This window comes from Globicephala melas, chromosome 1 (genome assembly GCF_963455315.2).
Source record: "Globicephala melas chromosome 1, mGloMel1.2, whole genome shotgun sequence".
In the NCBI taxonomy this organism is placed as follows: Eukaryota; Metazoa; Chordata; class Mammalia; order Artiodactyla; family Delphinidae; genus Globicephala; species Globicephala melas.
Genome location: NC_083314.1, coordinates 14,004,706 through 14,022,982, shown reverse-complemented (window position 1 = coordinate 14,022,982; position 18,277 = coordinate 14,004,706). Strand labels below are relative to the sequence as shown.

Below are 18,277 nucleotides of genomic sequence, written 5' to 3'. Positions count from 1 at the left end.
GCAGCCATAGTGATCTTCTTTTATTTATTTATTTTTATTGAAGTACACTTGATTTACAATGTTGTGTTAGTTTCAGGTGTACAGCAGAGTGATTCAGATATATAGATATATAGATGTGCTTTTTCAGATTCTTTTCCACTGTAGGTTATTACAAGATATTGAATATAGTTCCCCATGCTATACAGTATATCCTTGCTGATTATCAATTTTATATATAGTAGTGTGTATATTTTAATCCCAAACTCCTAATTTATCCCTCCTCACTACCTTTACCCTTTGGTAACCATAAGTTTGTTTTCTATGTCTGTGAATCTGTTTCTGTTTTGTAAATAAGTTTAGTTGTACCATTTTTTAGATTCCACATATGTGATATCATATATTTGTCTTTGTCTGACTTACTTCACTTAATATGATAATCTCTAGGTCCATCCATGTTGCTGCAAATGGCATTATTTCATTCTTTTTTATGGCTGAGTAATATTCCATTATATATATATATATATATTCCACATCTTCTTTATCCATTCATCTATCCATGGACATTTAGGTTGTTTCTGTGTCTTGGCTATTGTAAATAGTGCTGCTATGAACACTGGGGTGCATGTAGCTTTTTGAATTAGAGTTTTCTCCAGATATATGTGCAGGAGTGGGATTGCTGGATCATATGGTAACTCTATTTTTAGTTTTTGAAGGAAGAATGATCTCTTTAAAATCTAAATCAAATTGTGTCACTCCCTTGCTTAAAGGCCTTCAATAATTTTCCATTGAAATTAGCATCAGACTCTAACTCTTATCTTGGCCTGAAAGCTATCCACCATCTGGCACCTGCCCATCACTTTGACCGTATCTCGGGTCATCCTCCCTCACAGGCCTCACTCACACTAACTTCTCTCTGCCAGCAAAAATCTCAAGCTCATCCTTCTGCCTAAAAGTTCCCCCTGGGGCTTCCCTGGTGGCGCAGTGGTTGAGAGTCCTCCTGCCGATGCAGGGGGCACGGTTTCGTGCCCCGGTCTGGGAAGATCCCACATGCCACGGAGCGGCTGGGTCCGTGAGCCATGGCCGCTGAGCCTGCGAGTCCGGAGCCTGTGCTCCTCCGCAATGGGAGAGGCCACAACAGTGAGAGGCCCGCAAAAAAAAAAAAAAAAAAGTTCCCCCCTGGTTTTTCACGTGGTTTCTTCTGTAGTCTTGCCTACATGGAACTTCCTCAAGGATCTTCACCCACCTTTCTTAAACCAAGACTCAGTCTTCCCTACCACCTAAAAAACACTAGTTCATCACTCTAATTATTTCCTTCATAATTTGTCACAGCTTCTAATTCTCTGTCTCTGTCTCTCTCTCTCTCTCACCCACTCACTCCCTCTCTCTCCATTTTCTTGTATAAATGTAGGACTCCTTACTTTTTCCCTCCTTACAATGTAAGACTCAGGAGGGTATGTCCTTGTCTCCCGTGCTTTCTGCTGTGTCCTCAGAGCTTAGGAGGGTGCCTAGTACACAGGAAACCTTCAATAAATATGTGTTTAATCAAGGACTGAATAAACATAAGACTGGCTGGAATTAATGAAATTCTGTTCAATGCAGTTTAGTACAGTTTTACTAGTATTGCCATAAAATAGATTGCCAGAGTGGAATTGCTGGGTCACAGAGTATGCACATTTTTAATTTTGATAGATCAGAAGGACTGCTTTTTAATATTTAGTGTGACTGATTTGCCACTTTAAAATTTAATTATCACAAATTTAATTTTTTTTCCTCTTCTCCTTTGAAAAATGAGCCATTTCAAAACCTTTCTTTTTTCTCCCCCATGTTTTTATGGCAACTGAGGCTTCATCGTTCATTTGCAAGAACCCTAGCTTTTGTTTTATATTGATAGATTAAATTGATAGAGCCCATTTATCTATAAAGAAAACTTCTGTGAGTTGAATCTTCTTTTTGCACTGACCCCCCCCATTACAAAATGAATGATGTACTTCAATGAAAGAAGAAAATACCCCCTTTTTCACATGTCATTCTTCTTCTCTGAATGTAGATATTTGTGGAAGACACAAAAGTACACACAGCACTAACACATGAAAACTCTAAGCTGAACATTTTAAATTTGAAATTTACAGTTGTTACAACAGATGACCCCCGACTAATCAGTTATGTAACAATACATATCACAATTACTTGACGGGAAGATATGCATTTATACTTTCTTGAAATCTTTCCAATTGAGCCCTCTGGCATCAGTTAGAACCCAGAGCTAGGAATGCTTTCACACTTGTTTGAATTTTTGAATTAGCTTCATTCTATTTTGTTGTCATCAACAGTATCCCTAAACTTTTCCAGCTGCCTTCTAGCTGTTTGATGTGTATAAAGTATAAGGGTATGGGTGGTTCCACACAAACATGTCCCCACTACCAGCAAAAACCATAATAAACCAGGTACATGTGATTCAGGACAGAGGACAGTATAATTGTCTTCAGTTCAGTCCAGCTGTTATAATCCCCACCTTGAGTTCAATCAAAAGACAAACACTGTGCAAAGAATAATTTCAAATTATTGAAATGGATCAAATATTCAATAAAATTTTTTTAAATCTTATTCCTTTTTTTAAATGTTATCATGTTTTAATTTATAGGAGAAGAAATTTTGTCTCTGAAGATTATGAGCTGAACAGGCACACATTTGGCCTAATTATATACAATTGAGGAATAATGGCTTCCACCTCTTTGTACAACTGCCGTAGTCACTCATGTATAACTGTGACCATGGGCATTTTTTTTTTCTTTTTGCGGTACGCGGGCCTCTCACTGTTGTGGCCACTCCCATTGTGGAGCACAGGCTCCGGATGCGCAGGCTCAGCGGCCATGGCTCACGGGCCCAGCCGCTCCGCGGCATGTGGGATCCTCCCGGACCAGGGCACGAACCCGTGTCCCCTGCATCGGCAGGAGGACTCTCAACCACTGCGCCACCAGGGAAGCCCCATGGGCATTTTTATGTTAACATTATTTACAATGTTCCAATTGTAAGTTTACAATGTATAGCTTATCTATTTTTTCTCTTTTTTTTAATTGAAGTATAGTTGATTTATAATGTTGTGTTAGTTTAAGATATGCAGCAAAGTGATTCAGATATATATACATGTATTCTTATACATATATATGTATTCTTTTCAGATTCTTTTCCCTTATAGGTTATTTAAAAATATTGAGTAGATTTCCCTGTGCTATACAGTAGGTCCTTGCTGGTTATCTATTTTATATACAGTACTGTGTATATTTTAATCCCAAACTCCTAATTTACCCTTGTTGTTCATCTATTTTATATTTAGTAATTTGTATCTGCTAATCCCAAACTCCTAATTTATTCTTCCCTGCCTCCCTTTCCCCTTTGGTAACTATAAGTTTGTTTCCTCTGTCTGCGAGTTTATTTATGTTTTAAGTTCATTTATATCTTTTTTTTTTAAGATTCCACATATAAGTGGTACCGTATGATATTTGTCTTTCTCTGTCTGGTGTACTTCACTTAGTATAATAATCTCTAGGTCCCTCCATGTTGCTGCAAAATCTTATTCCTAAGAAAATACTCTCCTATTACCTTTTACATATGACAGTCTATACTTTATTGGCTGAATAATAATTAAATGAATGAATGAATTCATCTTAACAGATTTATTATTTTATCAGTCACTAACCATGACCTACACCATGACAGGCAAAATTTAACCGTTCTTCCATTATTCCTTCAAATTGCATGGTAGAGTTCTGTTGTTCATTGTTTCCTAACAAATGTAGTCCAGAACCTTTAGGGTGACATTCACAGCCCTGTCCAATCTTACCACCAGTCTCTTCCCTTCCTTAATCCCCACTATTGCCCTATATCCACAACCCTTCAGCTACGTTCAACTCTTAGCTCTTTTCCAAATGTATCCTGCATTTTTTCCTTCTGTTCTTTCTTCCAATCCCTCACACATTTTCATCTACTCAAACTCTACATCTTTCCTGTCCTACATCAGATGCCAGCGAAGTTTTCCCCAGCCCCTCACCTTCTTTCCCAATTAGAAGTATCTATCTCTTCAGTATTTCCCTGATTTCCCTGGTGCTCAGTATAGCATCTACTACACTCTGAATTGTGTGCATCTGTATATATTGTTGATCTGCTCTATTAGATTAAAAGCTCCTAAGCATCAAAAGCCTGTGCTCGGGCTTACCTGGTGGCGCAGTGGTTGGGAGTCCGCCTGCCGATGCAGGGGACGCGGGTTCGTGCCCCGGTCCGGGAGGATCCCACATGCCGCGGAGCGGCTGGGCCCGTGAGCCATGGCCTCTGAGCCTGCGCGTCCGGAGCCTGTGCTCCGCAGCAGGAGGGGGCACAACAGTGAGAGGCCCGCGTACCGCAAAAAACAAAAAAAGCCTGTGCTCTCCATATCGTATCCCCACACCAACTTTACTGAATCTTGTACATATCAGATGCTCAAAAGCGTTTAAAGAATTGAATGGAGCTGCTGGCCGACAATACTAAATGTTTCCCCTGACCATTTTGGCAACTCTGTCTTGCTACTTAGCAACGCCACCTAACATAGACACACTGTTCACACACATGATAATAGATCATGAACCCAAAGGGTGTTTTCTTCTACCTTTCTTGTACTGTCAGTCGATCTTTCATTCTGGAGCAACTCTACGTGTATGTGTGTGTCATGAAAAAATGTCTTCTTTGTCCCACCAGCCAGGAGCTCTGTAGACAGAGATGGCATTTTATACTGACCCATAAAGTCAGTATACACGTGAAATCAGTGGAAATTTTCTGACTGTGTTAACATTTTGCAGGCTTGGAAGTCCATGCTTAGATAACCATGGATAAGCACTTAAGGTTGATATTTGGGGATGGGTAACAAAGAGCATTTCTGTATTAAGACTGATTGGATTTTTACAAAATAAGTACTAGATAGAAATATGTTGATGAACTTTTGGAGAACTCAAAAATTAACTTTATGAATGGGAAGGAATATAGATTGACAATGCCTCAAATTATTTGGCTTTCAGAAATCTAGAAAAATATTTTGTGTTGATTTTTTAGGCACTAAAATATGTAAAAGTCATTCAATTGACTGGATGTACGCGGCACGAAGCCATGAATTTCAGGTGATGCTAAATGGGAACTTTTCTTATTTCTCGTGTTTCAGTGGTAACTAAACCAGGAGCTTGTCAATAACCAGTCCTTTATTTTATCATTATGACAAGATAAACTGTAACGTACGATAAAACGGAGACGCAACATCCAAGTGGTTCAACTGAAGAAAACAAAAGTTAATATATTTAAATCTAGATTTCCCTGAAGCTCTCTGTGCAAAATAAGCAAACCTTCAATATGAGGTATTCTCTGGGTCTCGGCATTCGTGAGAATTAAGGAGGCAAAGGAATCCTACAACCGGGTTAGGATTTATAAGCCAAGAGTCACCCATTTTTAAATACGGAGCCCAAGATAAGGGGTGAAGCCAGAAGAAACCCCATTGGCTGGAAATGAAGTTGATGGTGACCAGGAAGATTAACCCCTTCCAAATGCAATAAGCACACATAAGACTGTTGATGAACACAGCAGTGCCGAGACATCACTGTTTTAGTTCATTACCAGGAGCAGGGTAAAAAGAGTCCTTAGGGCCAAGGTAAATGGGTTCAGTGAAAATGCACCTTAAAGACCAGAGGGAAGGCTCTGGAAACTGCTGGATCATCAGATCAATGGACTCAAAGATGACTAAGTTAGGTTGCTTTATGCAGTTTAAACATTTGTGCAGGGAGTCTCCCCATGCAGCCTTTTATTGACAGCTACAGATCAATGGTAATTTTTGATCATTTTCAACCTACATAAACCTATTGACCCCATGGCCACCTTTGGGGCACTTCAAGTAATCAAAAATAATCAGAGGAGATGGTGTAAAATTGTCTGACTGCCAAAGACTCCAAGTAGTTTCACATGCCCCCAGGAGCAGAGTTGAGAGGTTAAAGTGTAGTTCACATTGCCAGCAGAACCTCAACTGGCGGAGTGTTCCAGAGAGTCTTGTCTTTATGTCTCATTAAAGGACTCACTGATCTGTATGTATTAGATTGCAGAGAACGAATTATTCCTGTTTTCCTTTGTTGAGTCATTCTTTTCTTCGGCTGCCTAACAGAAGTGGTTAATATACTTTTAGAATTAAAACAAAATTAGCAATATTATGTGGCTGTAGACATGGACAGGACAAAGACAAAAGGGAAGAAGGTATAAGTTAGGTAGCCCAAAGGTCAGGGATAACAAATATATATGGATCTCAAAAGAATCAGTAGGACAGAAAAGGGAAATAACAAACAAAACAATGGCAATGAAAAGAAATCTTATTGAATTAAGATAATCTCCAGAGGGAAGGAAGAAAAGGGGCAGCAGCGGAGCGAAAAGAAGGAAGTTTTTAATGAGGACTTTCCCAGTCAGTGGGACAGAATGCTCTGTCCCCAAAGGAAGGAATGGAATCCAAATCACGTAAGGTCAACAGGGCTCAAGCAAATATTCTGAATTTAAGGAAAATCACAAGTAACTGAGTAAACAAACAAGACTCACCCTAATCCATAGAGTGAACTGTGCCCAGATTTTACAGTTGGTTTCTAAAATAGTGAACTCTGGGGTTAGATATCCATTCAGGGAAGAATAATATAAAGGATTTCCTAAAATGTCAAAGAGTAAATCGGTTAGGGATTGTCTTGCCATTTTGAAGTTTTCTTTATTTTTTATGTGGACTTAACTAAATATTGACAAAAAGTATGGCTATCACTGAGGTTTATTTAAAGCATGCGTGTGTGTGTTGTAGTTTTGCAGAAATAACAAGTTGACATAATATGGGAATTTGTCTCAGTATAAATTTATGATAGAAAAATTCTCCTTCACGTTTCCTGTACATTTATGATATGTGATTATTTCTATTTTTTAAGAAGATATATAGACCAAACTAAGCAAAACAACGGTTGTAATCACCTTTTGTAGGAGTCTACATGTAAACATTTCTGTGTCAGGCAGGCGTGAACTTCAACTTGAGACCTGCAGGTCATATTTCCACATTAGTTGGTGGAGGTTTTGAAGCCAGAACATTTTCAGTACTTCTGCTTTCAAGGATCTGGCTATAAATGTTTATTAAAAGAATCTATAATGAAATCAGTTTTGTTATTTTTTAAATGGCGGCCTGGAGTGTGTTGGATGACTGAATGTCAGTTAATCATTGAGCACTCATGGCACCGAAAGTGCTTGATAGTATTGCCATCTAGGGGCTGAATGGAATTCTCAGCTCTGAAATAAACTGTAATTGAGCAGGTGCTGCTATGGACAATATATGTATGTTTTTGCTTTACAGCCCACATGCTTTTCGTGTTTCTTACGACAAAAGCTATCTCTAAATGTCCCCCAGCAGCCTACCTTTTTTCATATATAATCTGTTAGAGGTGATCACTATTTGCTTTGGAGCTGATGCTTTTTTGGCCTCTACTACTGAATATTCTGAACAAAGAATGGTTCTTTTTTGCATTATTAATCTTGCCCGTGTTTGCCCTATTTCCACAGCAAAGGAATCATTTATCAGAAAAGAATGTTGTAATCGGGACTTGTAGCATATTCAACTTTAATATTCACTATGGTCATTCTATTTCTGTGCTATATTTATCTAAAAGACCAATCCAATGTTGTTGGAGAAATAAGTTTTAAATATTTATGATCTAACTTTTAATATTTAAAAAAAGAGAAATTAGTATCTCTGTAAAATTTTTTTCAGAGCCTGGTCGCTTAGCAAACGTTTAAATATTAAAAGATTTCAAGAGTTCAGCCTGTAATATCATAATAGGACCTTACTGAAACAGGAAAATTGACTTTACAAGTTTTTGATAAGTAAAGGAAATTATATTTCCTCTGCTTGTGTTTAACACATAATAAGAAACATTAACTAATAGAAACTTATAACCAAGAATGTGGGGAAATGGTGTCAAAAATTATTTCTATGGTGTGTTTTGGTTTCGTCTAACCAGTTTTTTTGGAAAGTGGTTCAGTTGGATTTTGCCACCTGGTTTTAGATTTTATTCAAAATGAGATTTGGATTCCCTCAAATTAAAAAGAATTTCCATACACATAACTTTGTCTGGTGCTTTCGGGTACTGCTCTCAGAAATAACTTTCTCTTCTTCATCTCATCTTCCTCTTCCTGTGCCCACCAAGAAAAGGACAATTGAAGACGATCTGTCACATTTAAGTGTCAAATAAACCAAAGCTGACCTCGCATACCATTAAGTGTATATATCCTAGTAAACCAGTAAAAACTTCTTTGTGATTATTCACATCCAATGGATATGGTACACAACAGAAAGTGTCTGTGTGTGTGTGTGTTTACCTATACACACATTACTGGTCCACTTGCAGACATAATTCCTATCTGTAAACAGACACTTCCATCCAGCCCAGATGTAGAAAGAGCACCCTGGGCTCTTTAAAAACATTAGGATTCTTAGGTCCAGTTTAATTATGCAAAATATGGTTAGTGCTGCTGTCCAAGCAGGAAAAAAACAATTATGCTATCATTTTTTTTTTCTTTTAAATTAACAAAGACCAAATACTCAAAGCCTAGCTAACAATTACTTTTGGTAAATTTCAGAGTTTTAGTTAGGGTGTTTTTAACAAATGAGAATATTTTCACGTTGATATTAATAGTAGACTGCTCTCAGGGTGCTTGTGCATCTATAGTTCAGTTGGTTTATTGTTTCCTTGTGTTTGTTTTATTGTCTTTGTAAAATGTAAATACACACCAAGAGAATGAGAGAGGGGGGAATTGGGGAGAGTCTCATGTAAAAAATAGTGTCGGGGTTTAATGAGAGAGAATTAGCGTTGCTCAGGTTCAACTTCCAAATCCTTAAGTTTATTCCATTCTCTGCCACTCAACTTGGTACCACTGATTTCCATCATGAAATCATGCTACACTGACCTGAGACATCATAGATTTTTTTTATTGCTTTTGTAATATATTGCATCCCTTGGGTCGCAAGCTCTGAAAAGGCAAGGATCCTATCTGATCCAAGCTGTGTGTGTGTGTGTGTGTGTGTGTGTCTGAAATCACACAACATTAGGTAATATATTTAGCATGTGAAGAACACGAAAAAACCATATTGTTTTCTTAATAATTCAGATCTCTGTTGTGATATTTGTGCTGTCATTGGTGAGGCGTCTTGGCCAAAGAACGACCTTCCAGCAATTGGTAGCAGTTTCCAAAAGGAAACTAAACTGTTCATTTTCTTCCAGGGGACGAGCCATCAAGCCCACCTGTTCGGCTTAGAACCCTTCACCGCATATCACATTAGTGTTGTGGCCACAAACCGGGCGGGAGAAGTTTCAAGCCCCTGGACTCTAGTTCGAACCCTAGAATCTTCCCCCAGTGGACTGAGCTACTTTACGGTGGAGCAGAAGGAGAACGGCCGGGCATTGCTACTGCGGTGGTCAGAGCCTGTAAGAACCAATGGTGTGATTAAGGTAATGTCTACCCTGAATATGCGATCATGTTTGGTATTCTACAGATAAATAGATGAGCCCTGACATGCCATCAGGTCACTGTGGGAAAACTCCCTTCACAGTCTGGTTAATTCTTCCTGATAGTTCCTCCAGGCGCTTAATCATAGATCAGAGAAAACTAGCTCACACGTGTTAAGCTTCCTATGAACCCAACGCTGTCTAAGTGCTCTCTGTGGATTATCTCATTTAATCCGCACATCAGCCCTACTCTGTAGGTACCACTAAGCCTCACTGGGCACGTAAAGGCTAAACCACTGTCTGAGGCTAAACAACATTGCGACCACCGAATTGGGATTTGAAGCCAGGTAGTCGCACCAGAACGGAACTCTAAATGACCATGTTCCTAGTGCCTCCCGAATTGTCCTTCCCAGCTCTTTGCTTAAGCTTTGCCTAATTTGCACTTTGAGCAGAGCTCACTCATCAGGAAACAGGAAGCCCCGCATGTCTGCTAAGTCCACGATGTCCCTATGTAGCCATGAGAAGCAGTCTTATTAATGTCACATCTAACCCCAGCTTCACCAGTCTGTGAGCGCCCAAATAAGGTTTCCATTATCATCCACATTTTGATGCTTTGAACCATCACCCACATAAGAGGCAGCATCATCACCCTTCTGATGTTCTTCTCCAAGGCTGCTGGCGACTCAGCTGTCCATCTATTACTGCCTCTGCCTCTAGTCTCCTCTGGCCCTGGACCACCACTCAGGCCCTCATCCATCACCTCGTGCAGGCTGGGACTGCCACCCCCTGCAGATGCTGTAGACACTCTGCCTCTCCTTTACCGCTCCCTCTCAAGGTGGCAAAGACTCCCCCACTAATGCCACATAGAACATCTAAGACTAAGCTGTGACTTTTGATAAACCTTCCCTGAAAACCCCATAGTGGGATGCTGGCGGGAAATTACCTACAGCAGTGACTTAGATCTGTAACTAGAGCTCACAGACCCAGGCCCATCTTCATGGGCCTCCCTGTAGGCTGCCTCACTGCCTGGTACGGTGGCCACCTCTCTGCCCACCTCCAGGTATGCTACAAGCTGCTTTCTACCAGCCCCTGGCATGTGACTGAGCCGGACTTTGCCTACTCTAGGACAGGAGGCCTGAGCCCTAGGAACCATGGCCTTAAAATCCAAGCCTCAGCCCTAAGGTCCCCATCAGAGAAAAGAGTATCTCTCTCACACCCATCAAAGCACCCCTCCTTGTGAGTGTTTATTTCCCATCCCAGTGTCTGCCTCTTCCTGGAATGATTGACAATAGAAATATCTACTCCTTTTACGTGCGTTTGTGGTTCACCAAATATTTATTGAGGCTTCTACTAAGTTCCAGGCAATTATTCAGGAGTGAACAAGACAGGCAAGGTCCCTGCTGTCATAGACCTTGTGTGTGTGTGAGAATACATGAACGGTGGGGCTACAGAGAGGCAAACAAAAAGCTAGTACACAAACCGGAGAATTTCAGAGAGTGGTGAATGCTATAAAGAAAATTAAACAGAATAATGTAATTATGCCTGCTCGGGCTGTTTTAGCATGGATGATCATTTGAATTGAGTTGACGTTTGAGCTGAGCCCTGAATGACAAGACAGAGTCAGTCATGTGAAGATACGAGAGCAAAATGTTCAGACAAAGTGAACAGCAAATGCAAGGCCTGAAGCCAGGGATGAACTTGGTTTCTTCACATCAAGGGAAGAAAGCCAGTGTGGCTGAAGTTTGGGAGGGTTGGGGAGGGAAGATGATACTAGATGAGATTCAAGGGATTGGTGAAAGGTGGATTCTGTGCTCAACCTTGTGGGCTGTGATCAGGAGCTTGGGATTTATTCTGAGTGTGATGAAAAACTACGGAAGGGTTTAGGCAAAGGGATAGCACAATCAAATGTATGTTTTTCCAAATCACTCTGGCTCCTATGTAGGAAATGGGCTATAAGGAGACCGGTGGAGTTTGGAATCTGTGAAAGAAGTCAGGGTAGAATTGACTGTGGCTTGAATTAGAGTGGGAGTTGAGAAGGTCAAGAAATGTGAGTGGATTGGGGATGTATCCAGAGGTAGAGATGACAAGATCTGTTAATGGACGGAATGTGATACATGAAGGAAAATTAGTACTTCAGAATGACATCTGGACTTTGGCCTTGAGTCATTGACTGGGAAGGGAAGGCTGGAAGATGTACAGGTTTGAGGGGATAAGTAGGTAGTTGGAAGTACAAGTCTAGAACACTTGAGAGAGTTCTTCATGAAGATATATGTATTTGGAATTCATTAGCAGATGAGTAGTATTCAAACCCATGGGCCTGGAGGACATCACCTATGGAGAGAATCTAAGTCGAGATGAAGAGAGCCTGGGATCAAGCCCTGGGGAATACAAAAATTTAGAGGTCAAGAGTATGGAGAGGAGCTGTCAAGACACATGAGGTAGAAGGAAAAGTAGGTGAGAGGGATGTCCCAGAAGGGAACAGAAAATGTGCCAATGGTGTTGAGAGATCCAGTAACATAAGGGCAGAGATGTGACCCTGTATTTGGAAACCAGGAGGTCACTGTGATCTTCACAAGAAAATCAAATGGGAAACCTGGTCGGGATGGTTTGAGGGAATAGGATAGCAACTCTTCAAAGAAGTATAGATGGAAAGAAAAAAACAGAGAAATGGGGCAGGAGCCAGGGGACTATGGTGTCAAGAAGTTTTATTCAAAAATCAGTGAAAGATCCTAGAGTACATTTAAATGTTAATGGAAATAACCCAGTAGAGGGAGATAAATCAGTGAAGCAAGAGATGATGAGAATAATTGCAAGAGTGAAATCTGTAGGAAGGAGGAGAGGACAGGATCCAGAGCTCAGGTGGACTTCAGTGGGGGCAGAGGTACTTCATCCATAGGAAAAGGAACAGAGGCAAATAGGGTACGTCTAGATTCACATGCATATGGCAGTGGTAATCTATAACATGAGAACATTCCTGTCTGACTGCCTCTACTTTCCTCAGTCAAATATGTGGTTATGTCAACAACCACCTGTGAGGGAGAGAAGGGGGTATTGGCTGTTAGTGGGGAAAGGAGAAGATATTTCTTACTTTGGAAAATGAGAGAGCAAACATATGGTTTTATAGTTGGTAATCATCTATTTAAAAGTTATGGTAAGAAATTTAAAGTGAGACCAGTCAATATATATGAGAGTTTTTCTCCAAACCCAGTTAGAAGCTAAGGTCCAGAGGGAGAGCTGAATTTAACACTAATTAGAGATTTGCCAGGTGAATATGGGGGAGGGGACAGAGAGTCAGAGAGACTTTCAAATTGATTGTGGAATCTAAGCTGTCTTCAGAAAATACTCTATTCCCCTTCCCTCAGGGGTATGATCTTGCCCTGAGACCCCCAACAAGAAAATCACACCAAAATACAATAGTCCAACATAAATAGATTTCCAGATCTAGGCTATTTAATCTTAAATAACATTAAAGTATATCAACAATCCAGGAACAACCTGTGGGAAGATTTGCCTCTCAAGGGACTCTGGTATTTGTCCATCTCATCTTAAGAGACATAATCACAGGGTCACGACCATGTACAGGAAGGTCTCCTGTCTCTCAGGTACACTGAAGCATGAAAAGATGGGGAACCGTCATTCAAAAACATCTACATTCAAGTTAAGTTACCTCTCGTCTTCCCCAAAGAACAATGGATAATATGGGTTGGAAACTTGCTCTACATTTGTATCATGAGCATTCAGATGGTTTTCCCTGGAACAAAACAATACTTTGCTCCAAAGAAACCATCTATTCTTCTATAACTGGTAAGAGGAAGCAGGGTGGGTTTTCCATTTTCTGGTCATCAGTTTGTACCTATGTTTTTGTATATGTGTATAACATGTATATGTACCTATGTACATGCATGTGTGCCCACACCAGACACTCACACATTTTCCGCCCTGGCACCCTGGTACAAATGATTAAGCATTATAATTCCATTTCCCAGTAAATGCTATGGCAATAGACAATGTGGATAGACCCAATTTAGCCTGCTCAGGGTGAAATTAGAAGCACTTTATTTTTATAAAATAGGGAATTTGAATACTATTCCCCACTTCTAAAAGATAAAAATGGGAGGAAACCCCGTGAGCGCTCTTTAAGTCAACGAATTAATTTCAGTAACTCTTAGCTTTTAGATATATGCTTACATGATATCCAACCTTAAAAAGAGAAAAGGCAAAGATCACATTCCCAAAATTCATATCAGAATGCTTCTTCTGGGTTAGGATCATCAAGGTGAGGAATAGGGGGCAGAAGGGGTTAAAAGGGACGAAATAGTGACACCAAGAAATCATATGCTTCGTTCCCCATCTTCCTGCAGACGTACAAAGTCTTCAGTGATGGTGTCTTGGAGTACGCCGGCCTGAATCGTCAATTTCTCTTCCGACGCCTGGACCCCTTCACGCTCTACACGCTGACGCTGGAGGCCTGCACCAGGGCGGGCTGTGCACACTCGGCACCCCAGCCTCTGTGGACAGAAGAAGCCGCACCCCAGTCTCAGCTGGCTCCCACCATCCAGTCTGTGGGGTCCACCAGCGTTGAGCTGAGCTGGTCAGAGCCCGTTAACCCAAACGGAAAGATAATTCGCTATGAAGTGATTCGCAGATGCTTCGAGGGAATAGCTTGGGGGAATCAGACAATCCAGGACGATGAGAAAATTGTTTTCACAGAATATGATACTGAAAGGAATACATTTATGTATAATGACACAGGTCTGCGGCCATGGATGCAGTGTGAATATAAAATCCACACTTGGAATTCAGCAGGCCATACCTGCAGCTCTTGGAGTGTGGTAAGGACCAGGCAAGCACTTCCAGAAGGCCTCTCTCCACCTGAGATAGCCCAGGTGTCTGTGAATCCCCCCAAACTGATGATTTCCTGGATCCCACCAGCACAGCCTAATGGCATTATCCAGTCCTATAGGCTTCAAAGGAACGGGGTGCTCTATCCTTTCAGCTTCGATGCTGAGACTTTCAATTATACGGATGAAGCGCTGCTTCCTTTTTCCACGTACAGGTATGTAGTCACAGCCTGCACCAGTGAGGGCTGTTCCACTAGCACACCTACCAGCATCACAACCCTTGAGGCTGCCCCTGCAGGGGTCAGCCCTCCAGCTCTTTGGACCATCAGTGCCACTCAAATAAATGCATCTTGGTCACCGCCATCAATTCAAAATGGAGAGATCACTCAGTATTTACTCAGATTGGATGGTAAGGAGTACCTTGCTGGGCAGAACCTGTCCCTGTTGGTTTCCCACCTGCAGCCTTCCACGCAGTATAATCTCTCCCTAGTGGCCTGCACCAATGGCGGTTGCACAGCTAGTGTGGCAGAGTCTGCCTGGACAATGGAGGCCCCGCCACAAAACATGGACCCTCCAAAACTACAAGTCACGGGCTCAGAATCCATAGAAATCACCTGGAAACCGCCAGGAACCCCAAATGGCCAGATCAGAAGCTATGAACTTAGGAGGGACGGAACCATTGTCTATACCGGCCTGGAAACTCGCTATCATGATTTTACTCTCGCCCCAGGTGTGGAGTATGGCTACACAGTGATGGCCAACAACAGCCAAGGGGGTGTTCTGAGTCCACTTGTCAAAGATCGAACCAGCCCCTCAGCGCCTTCAGGGATGGAGCCTCCAAAATTGCTGGCCAAGGGCCCTCAGGACATCTTAGTGAGCTGGGACCCTCCAGTAAGGACAAACGGTCATATCGTCAACTACACCCTCTTCATCCGTGAGCTGTTTGAAAGAGAAACAAAAATCGTACACGTAAACACAACTCATAATTCTTTTGGTACACGGTCATTCATAGTAAACCAGCTGAAGCCGTTTCACAGGTAGGTAACGGACCCTGGGTTTCCTGAGAACAAGCCACTGCCCCTTTCTATTGCGTGAGCCCTTGGTCAGTCCCAGTGGAGACTCTAACAGCAAGATGTGTGACGTGCCCAAGCCCCATCCGTTTAACCATCCAAGTAGACTAACTACGTCCTTATCCAGCCCAAACCTGCTTGATTACTTCTGGAGAGCAAAATTCTTGCAGGTGACATTTTGAGAGTCAGTTTTTTTAGAAATGTTTGCACTTCATCGCAATGTCTGGAACCAAGTAGTGGAGAGGTAGGGCCACTTCCCTGAGTCTGGTCCCTCCTGGAAACATGCCAGCCCCTGGTCAGTTCTGAGAACCCCAATGCGGTTCTCTGAACTAGACTGTGAGGCAAAGGAGTATTATTTTAAAGAATGAAAAAAGGGGCCGTCATTGAGAGCTATTGCCAGCCAGAGTTGGACTGATCCGAAATTTGCTCTGGGGCCAGCCCTCCTTATTGAATCCAGCACGTCTTCCAGGAATAGTGAGGCTCCTCTGACTATTTCCGCAGCCCTTCAGTCAGCTCTGATCTCGTGGTTTCTTGGGACGGTGCCACTCTGCCAGCTCCTGTTTTCTTAGTGGTCCCCTCTGAGCTCTCTGATGAGCAAGGGTGTGTGTTGCTTTCCACACAAAGGAATCTGACCACCAGCCCTCTTCCCATCCTTTAAAGAATTGCTTGGCTTTTTTCCCCATCACATTTTAACTAACATACATCCCCAGAGAGGAGAGTAACAAAGGACATTGTATTCTTAAAATTTAGTAAAATGAACAGAACCACTTTAAAAGAATTAAAGGCTGGGTGTTGATTACCAACCACCATTGATAAAATTCATCTATTATTGTAATGTACTGATGTGTAGATTAGATCTCTCCTATAATTATCTCTGATATATAGTGCTGTTGAAATGAAACATTCGCAGTCTTATGCATATCCTAATGACAATTATTTAGGGTTGCATTAAATATTAAACAGTGATTAAAACTTCTGCAAGTATCTTCCATAGCTAATCCACATGCTCTGTGAGTTGGCTTTTCTCTTACTCTGATGCAGGGCATAAAAAAGGCCCATGTTAGCTGCAGAGCTGTACATTTTATCCCGGCTTCCTCTTTACCTGACTGGTACTTGCACGTTTTAAAGATCGTATCAGCTTGCTCCCCTCCGAAACTCTTATTCAAAAAGATTTCTAGGGAAAAAAAAAAGCCTCTGGATGTGAGAGGGGCATTTTTCCCAGGCTGAAAAAAGAAAGTCTGATTTTTGTGAGAAACTTAGCCATGGGATTTAAGGCAATGAGAGATGCCCCTTCACCGTCCACTCTCATCGAAGATGTAAGTGACATTAACGACTTAGAATATCAACGGGTTATTACTCAGCCATAAATAAGAATGAAAATTTTGTCATTTGCAACAATATGAGTAGACCTGGAGGGCATAATGCTTAGTGAAATAAGTCAGACAGAGAAAGACAAATACTGTATGTATTCACTTATATGTGGAATTTGAAAAATAAAACTAATGAATGGATGTAACAAAAGGGAAACTGACAGATACAGAGAATAAACTAGTGTTGCCAGTGAGGAGACGAGGAGGGAAGGGCAAGATAGGTGAGGGGGGTTAAGACATACAAACTACTGGGTATAAAATAAATAAGGTATGTGGACGTAATGTACAGCACAGGGAATATAGCCAATATTTTATAATAACTTTATATAGAGTATAAACAATAAAAACATCAAATCACACACACAAAAATAAAACCAGGGCTTCCCTGGTGGCGCAGTGGTTGGGAGTCCGCCTGCCGATGCAGGGGACACGGGTTCGTGCCCCGGTCCGGGAAGATCCCACATGCCGTGGAGCGGCTGGACCCGTGAGCCATGGCCGCTGAGCCTGCGCGTCCAGAGCCTGTGCTCCGCAACGGGAGAGGCCACAGCAGTGAGAGGCCCGCATACTGCAAAAAAAATAAATAAATAAAAATAAAACCAGAATATGACTTCTATATGAAGTTGGGATTCATGTCGTTTGGGTTTTTTCCAGCAGCTTAATGTTTACTGAGTACTGCAAATTAGTGTGTCCTCCTTGAGGTACCCCCGAGATGGTCAGTAGGAAGAAGGATCCTGAGAATACCCTAAGAAGCAGGAGGAATCTGACCCAGAATTTTAAAACCACCAGAGATAATCCAGAAAACAAATAATCCAGACGTAGAAAATCAAAACTGAGTTCTTAGAAGGCAGATCTGCCATTCACAGCTGTGGATCTGTTCACCAATTAACTGGCAGCCCATCACGGTGAAAATGGGCGTGAGAGGAGAGGGAGGGAAGGGGAAGCAGAAAAGGGAACTGGGAGACTCCCCAAAGGGAGAGAGAAGTGTAATTAAGAAGAGGGCAAGGGGAACAGAAAGAAAGCGAGGAAGTGAGCGCAAGGCGGTGATTATCTGGAAGAGAGAAAGCAGAAAGTAGAAGACGGAAAAGCCTGGAAGCAAAAGAAATAAAGGGAGAAAGGGAGGTGGCTGGGGCTTGAGGGGAAATTAGGGGTGTCATAATATCATAAAAATTAGGGGCATGGAAAAGAGGGGGAAAGCACTTATTTGCAACCAGAGGCACTTAAGACTAACAAAAGCCCCTTTTGTTGGAAGGGAAAAGTCCCTGTTATATAAATAGACCTTTCCCAGTTGGCAGGAGACCCGCTATGAAGCAAAACATAATTGATTGGTTGAGTTTAACTGGATGGTGATAAGGTGTCTCCATGATTGATAATCTGGTGTGTAGCTGGGTTAACTTTGGCCCCGGAAGTTCCCCATGTGGTGTAAGGGAGCCTGTTTTAAGATGTCAGGTATCAGGTGAGGGGATTTATTAGCACAGAGACCTTGATTCCATGAC

At 41.6% G+C, this 18,277-nt stretch overlaps 1 protein-coding gene across 1 annotated transcript in view; it reads left to right on the top strand.

The window, feature by feature from the left end:
- USH2A (usherin) overlaps window positions 1-18,277 on the top strand; it is a 773,776-nt gene that overhangs the window by 676,335 nt on the left and 79,164 nt on the right. The window contains exons 61-62 of the mRNA XM_060289919.1: window positions 9,279-9,506; window positions 13,865-15,381. Of these exons, the coding sequence (XP_060145902.1) occupies window positions 9,279-9,506; window positions 13,865-15,381 (1,745 nt within the window). The remainder of the gene's footprint in view (window positions 1-9,278; window positions 9,507-13,864; window positions 15,382-18,277) is intronic.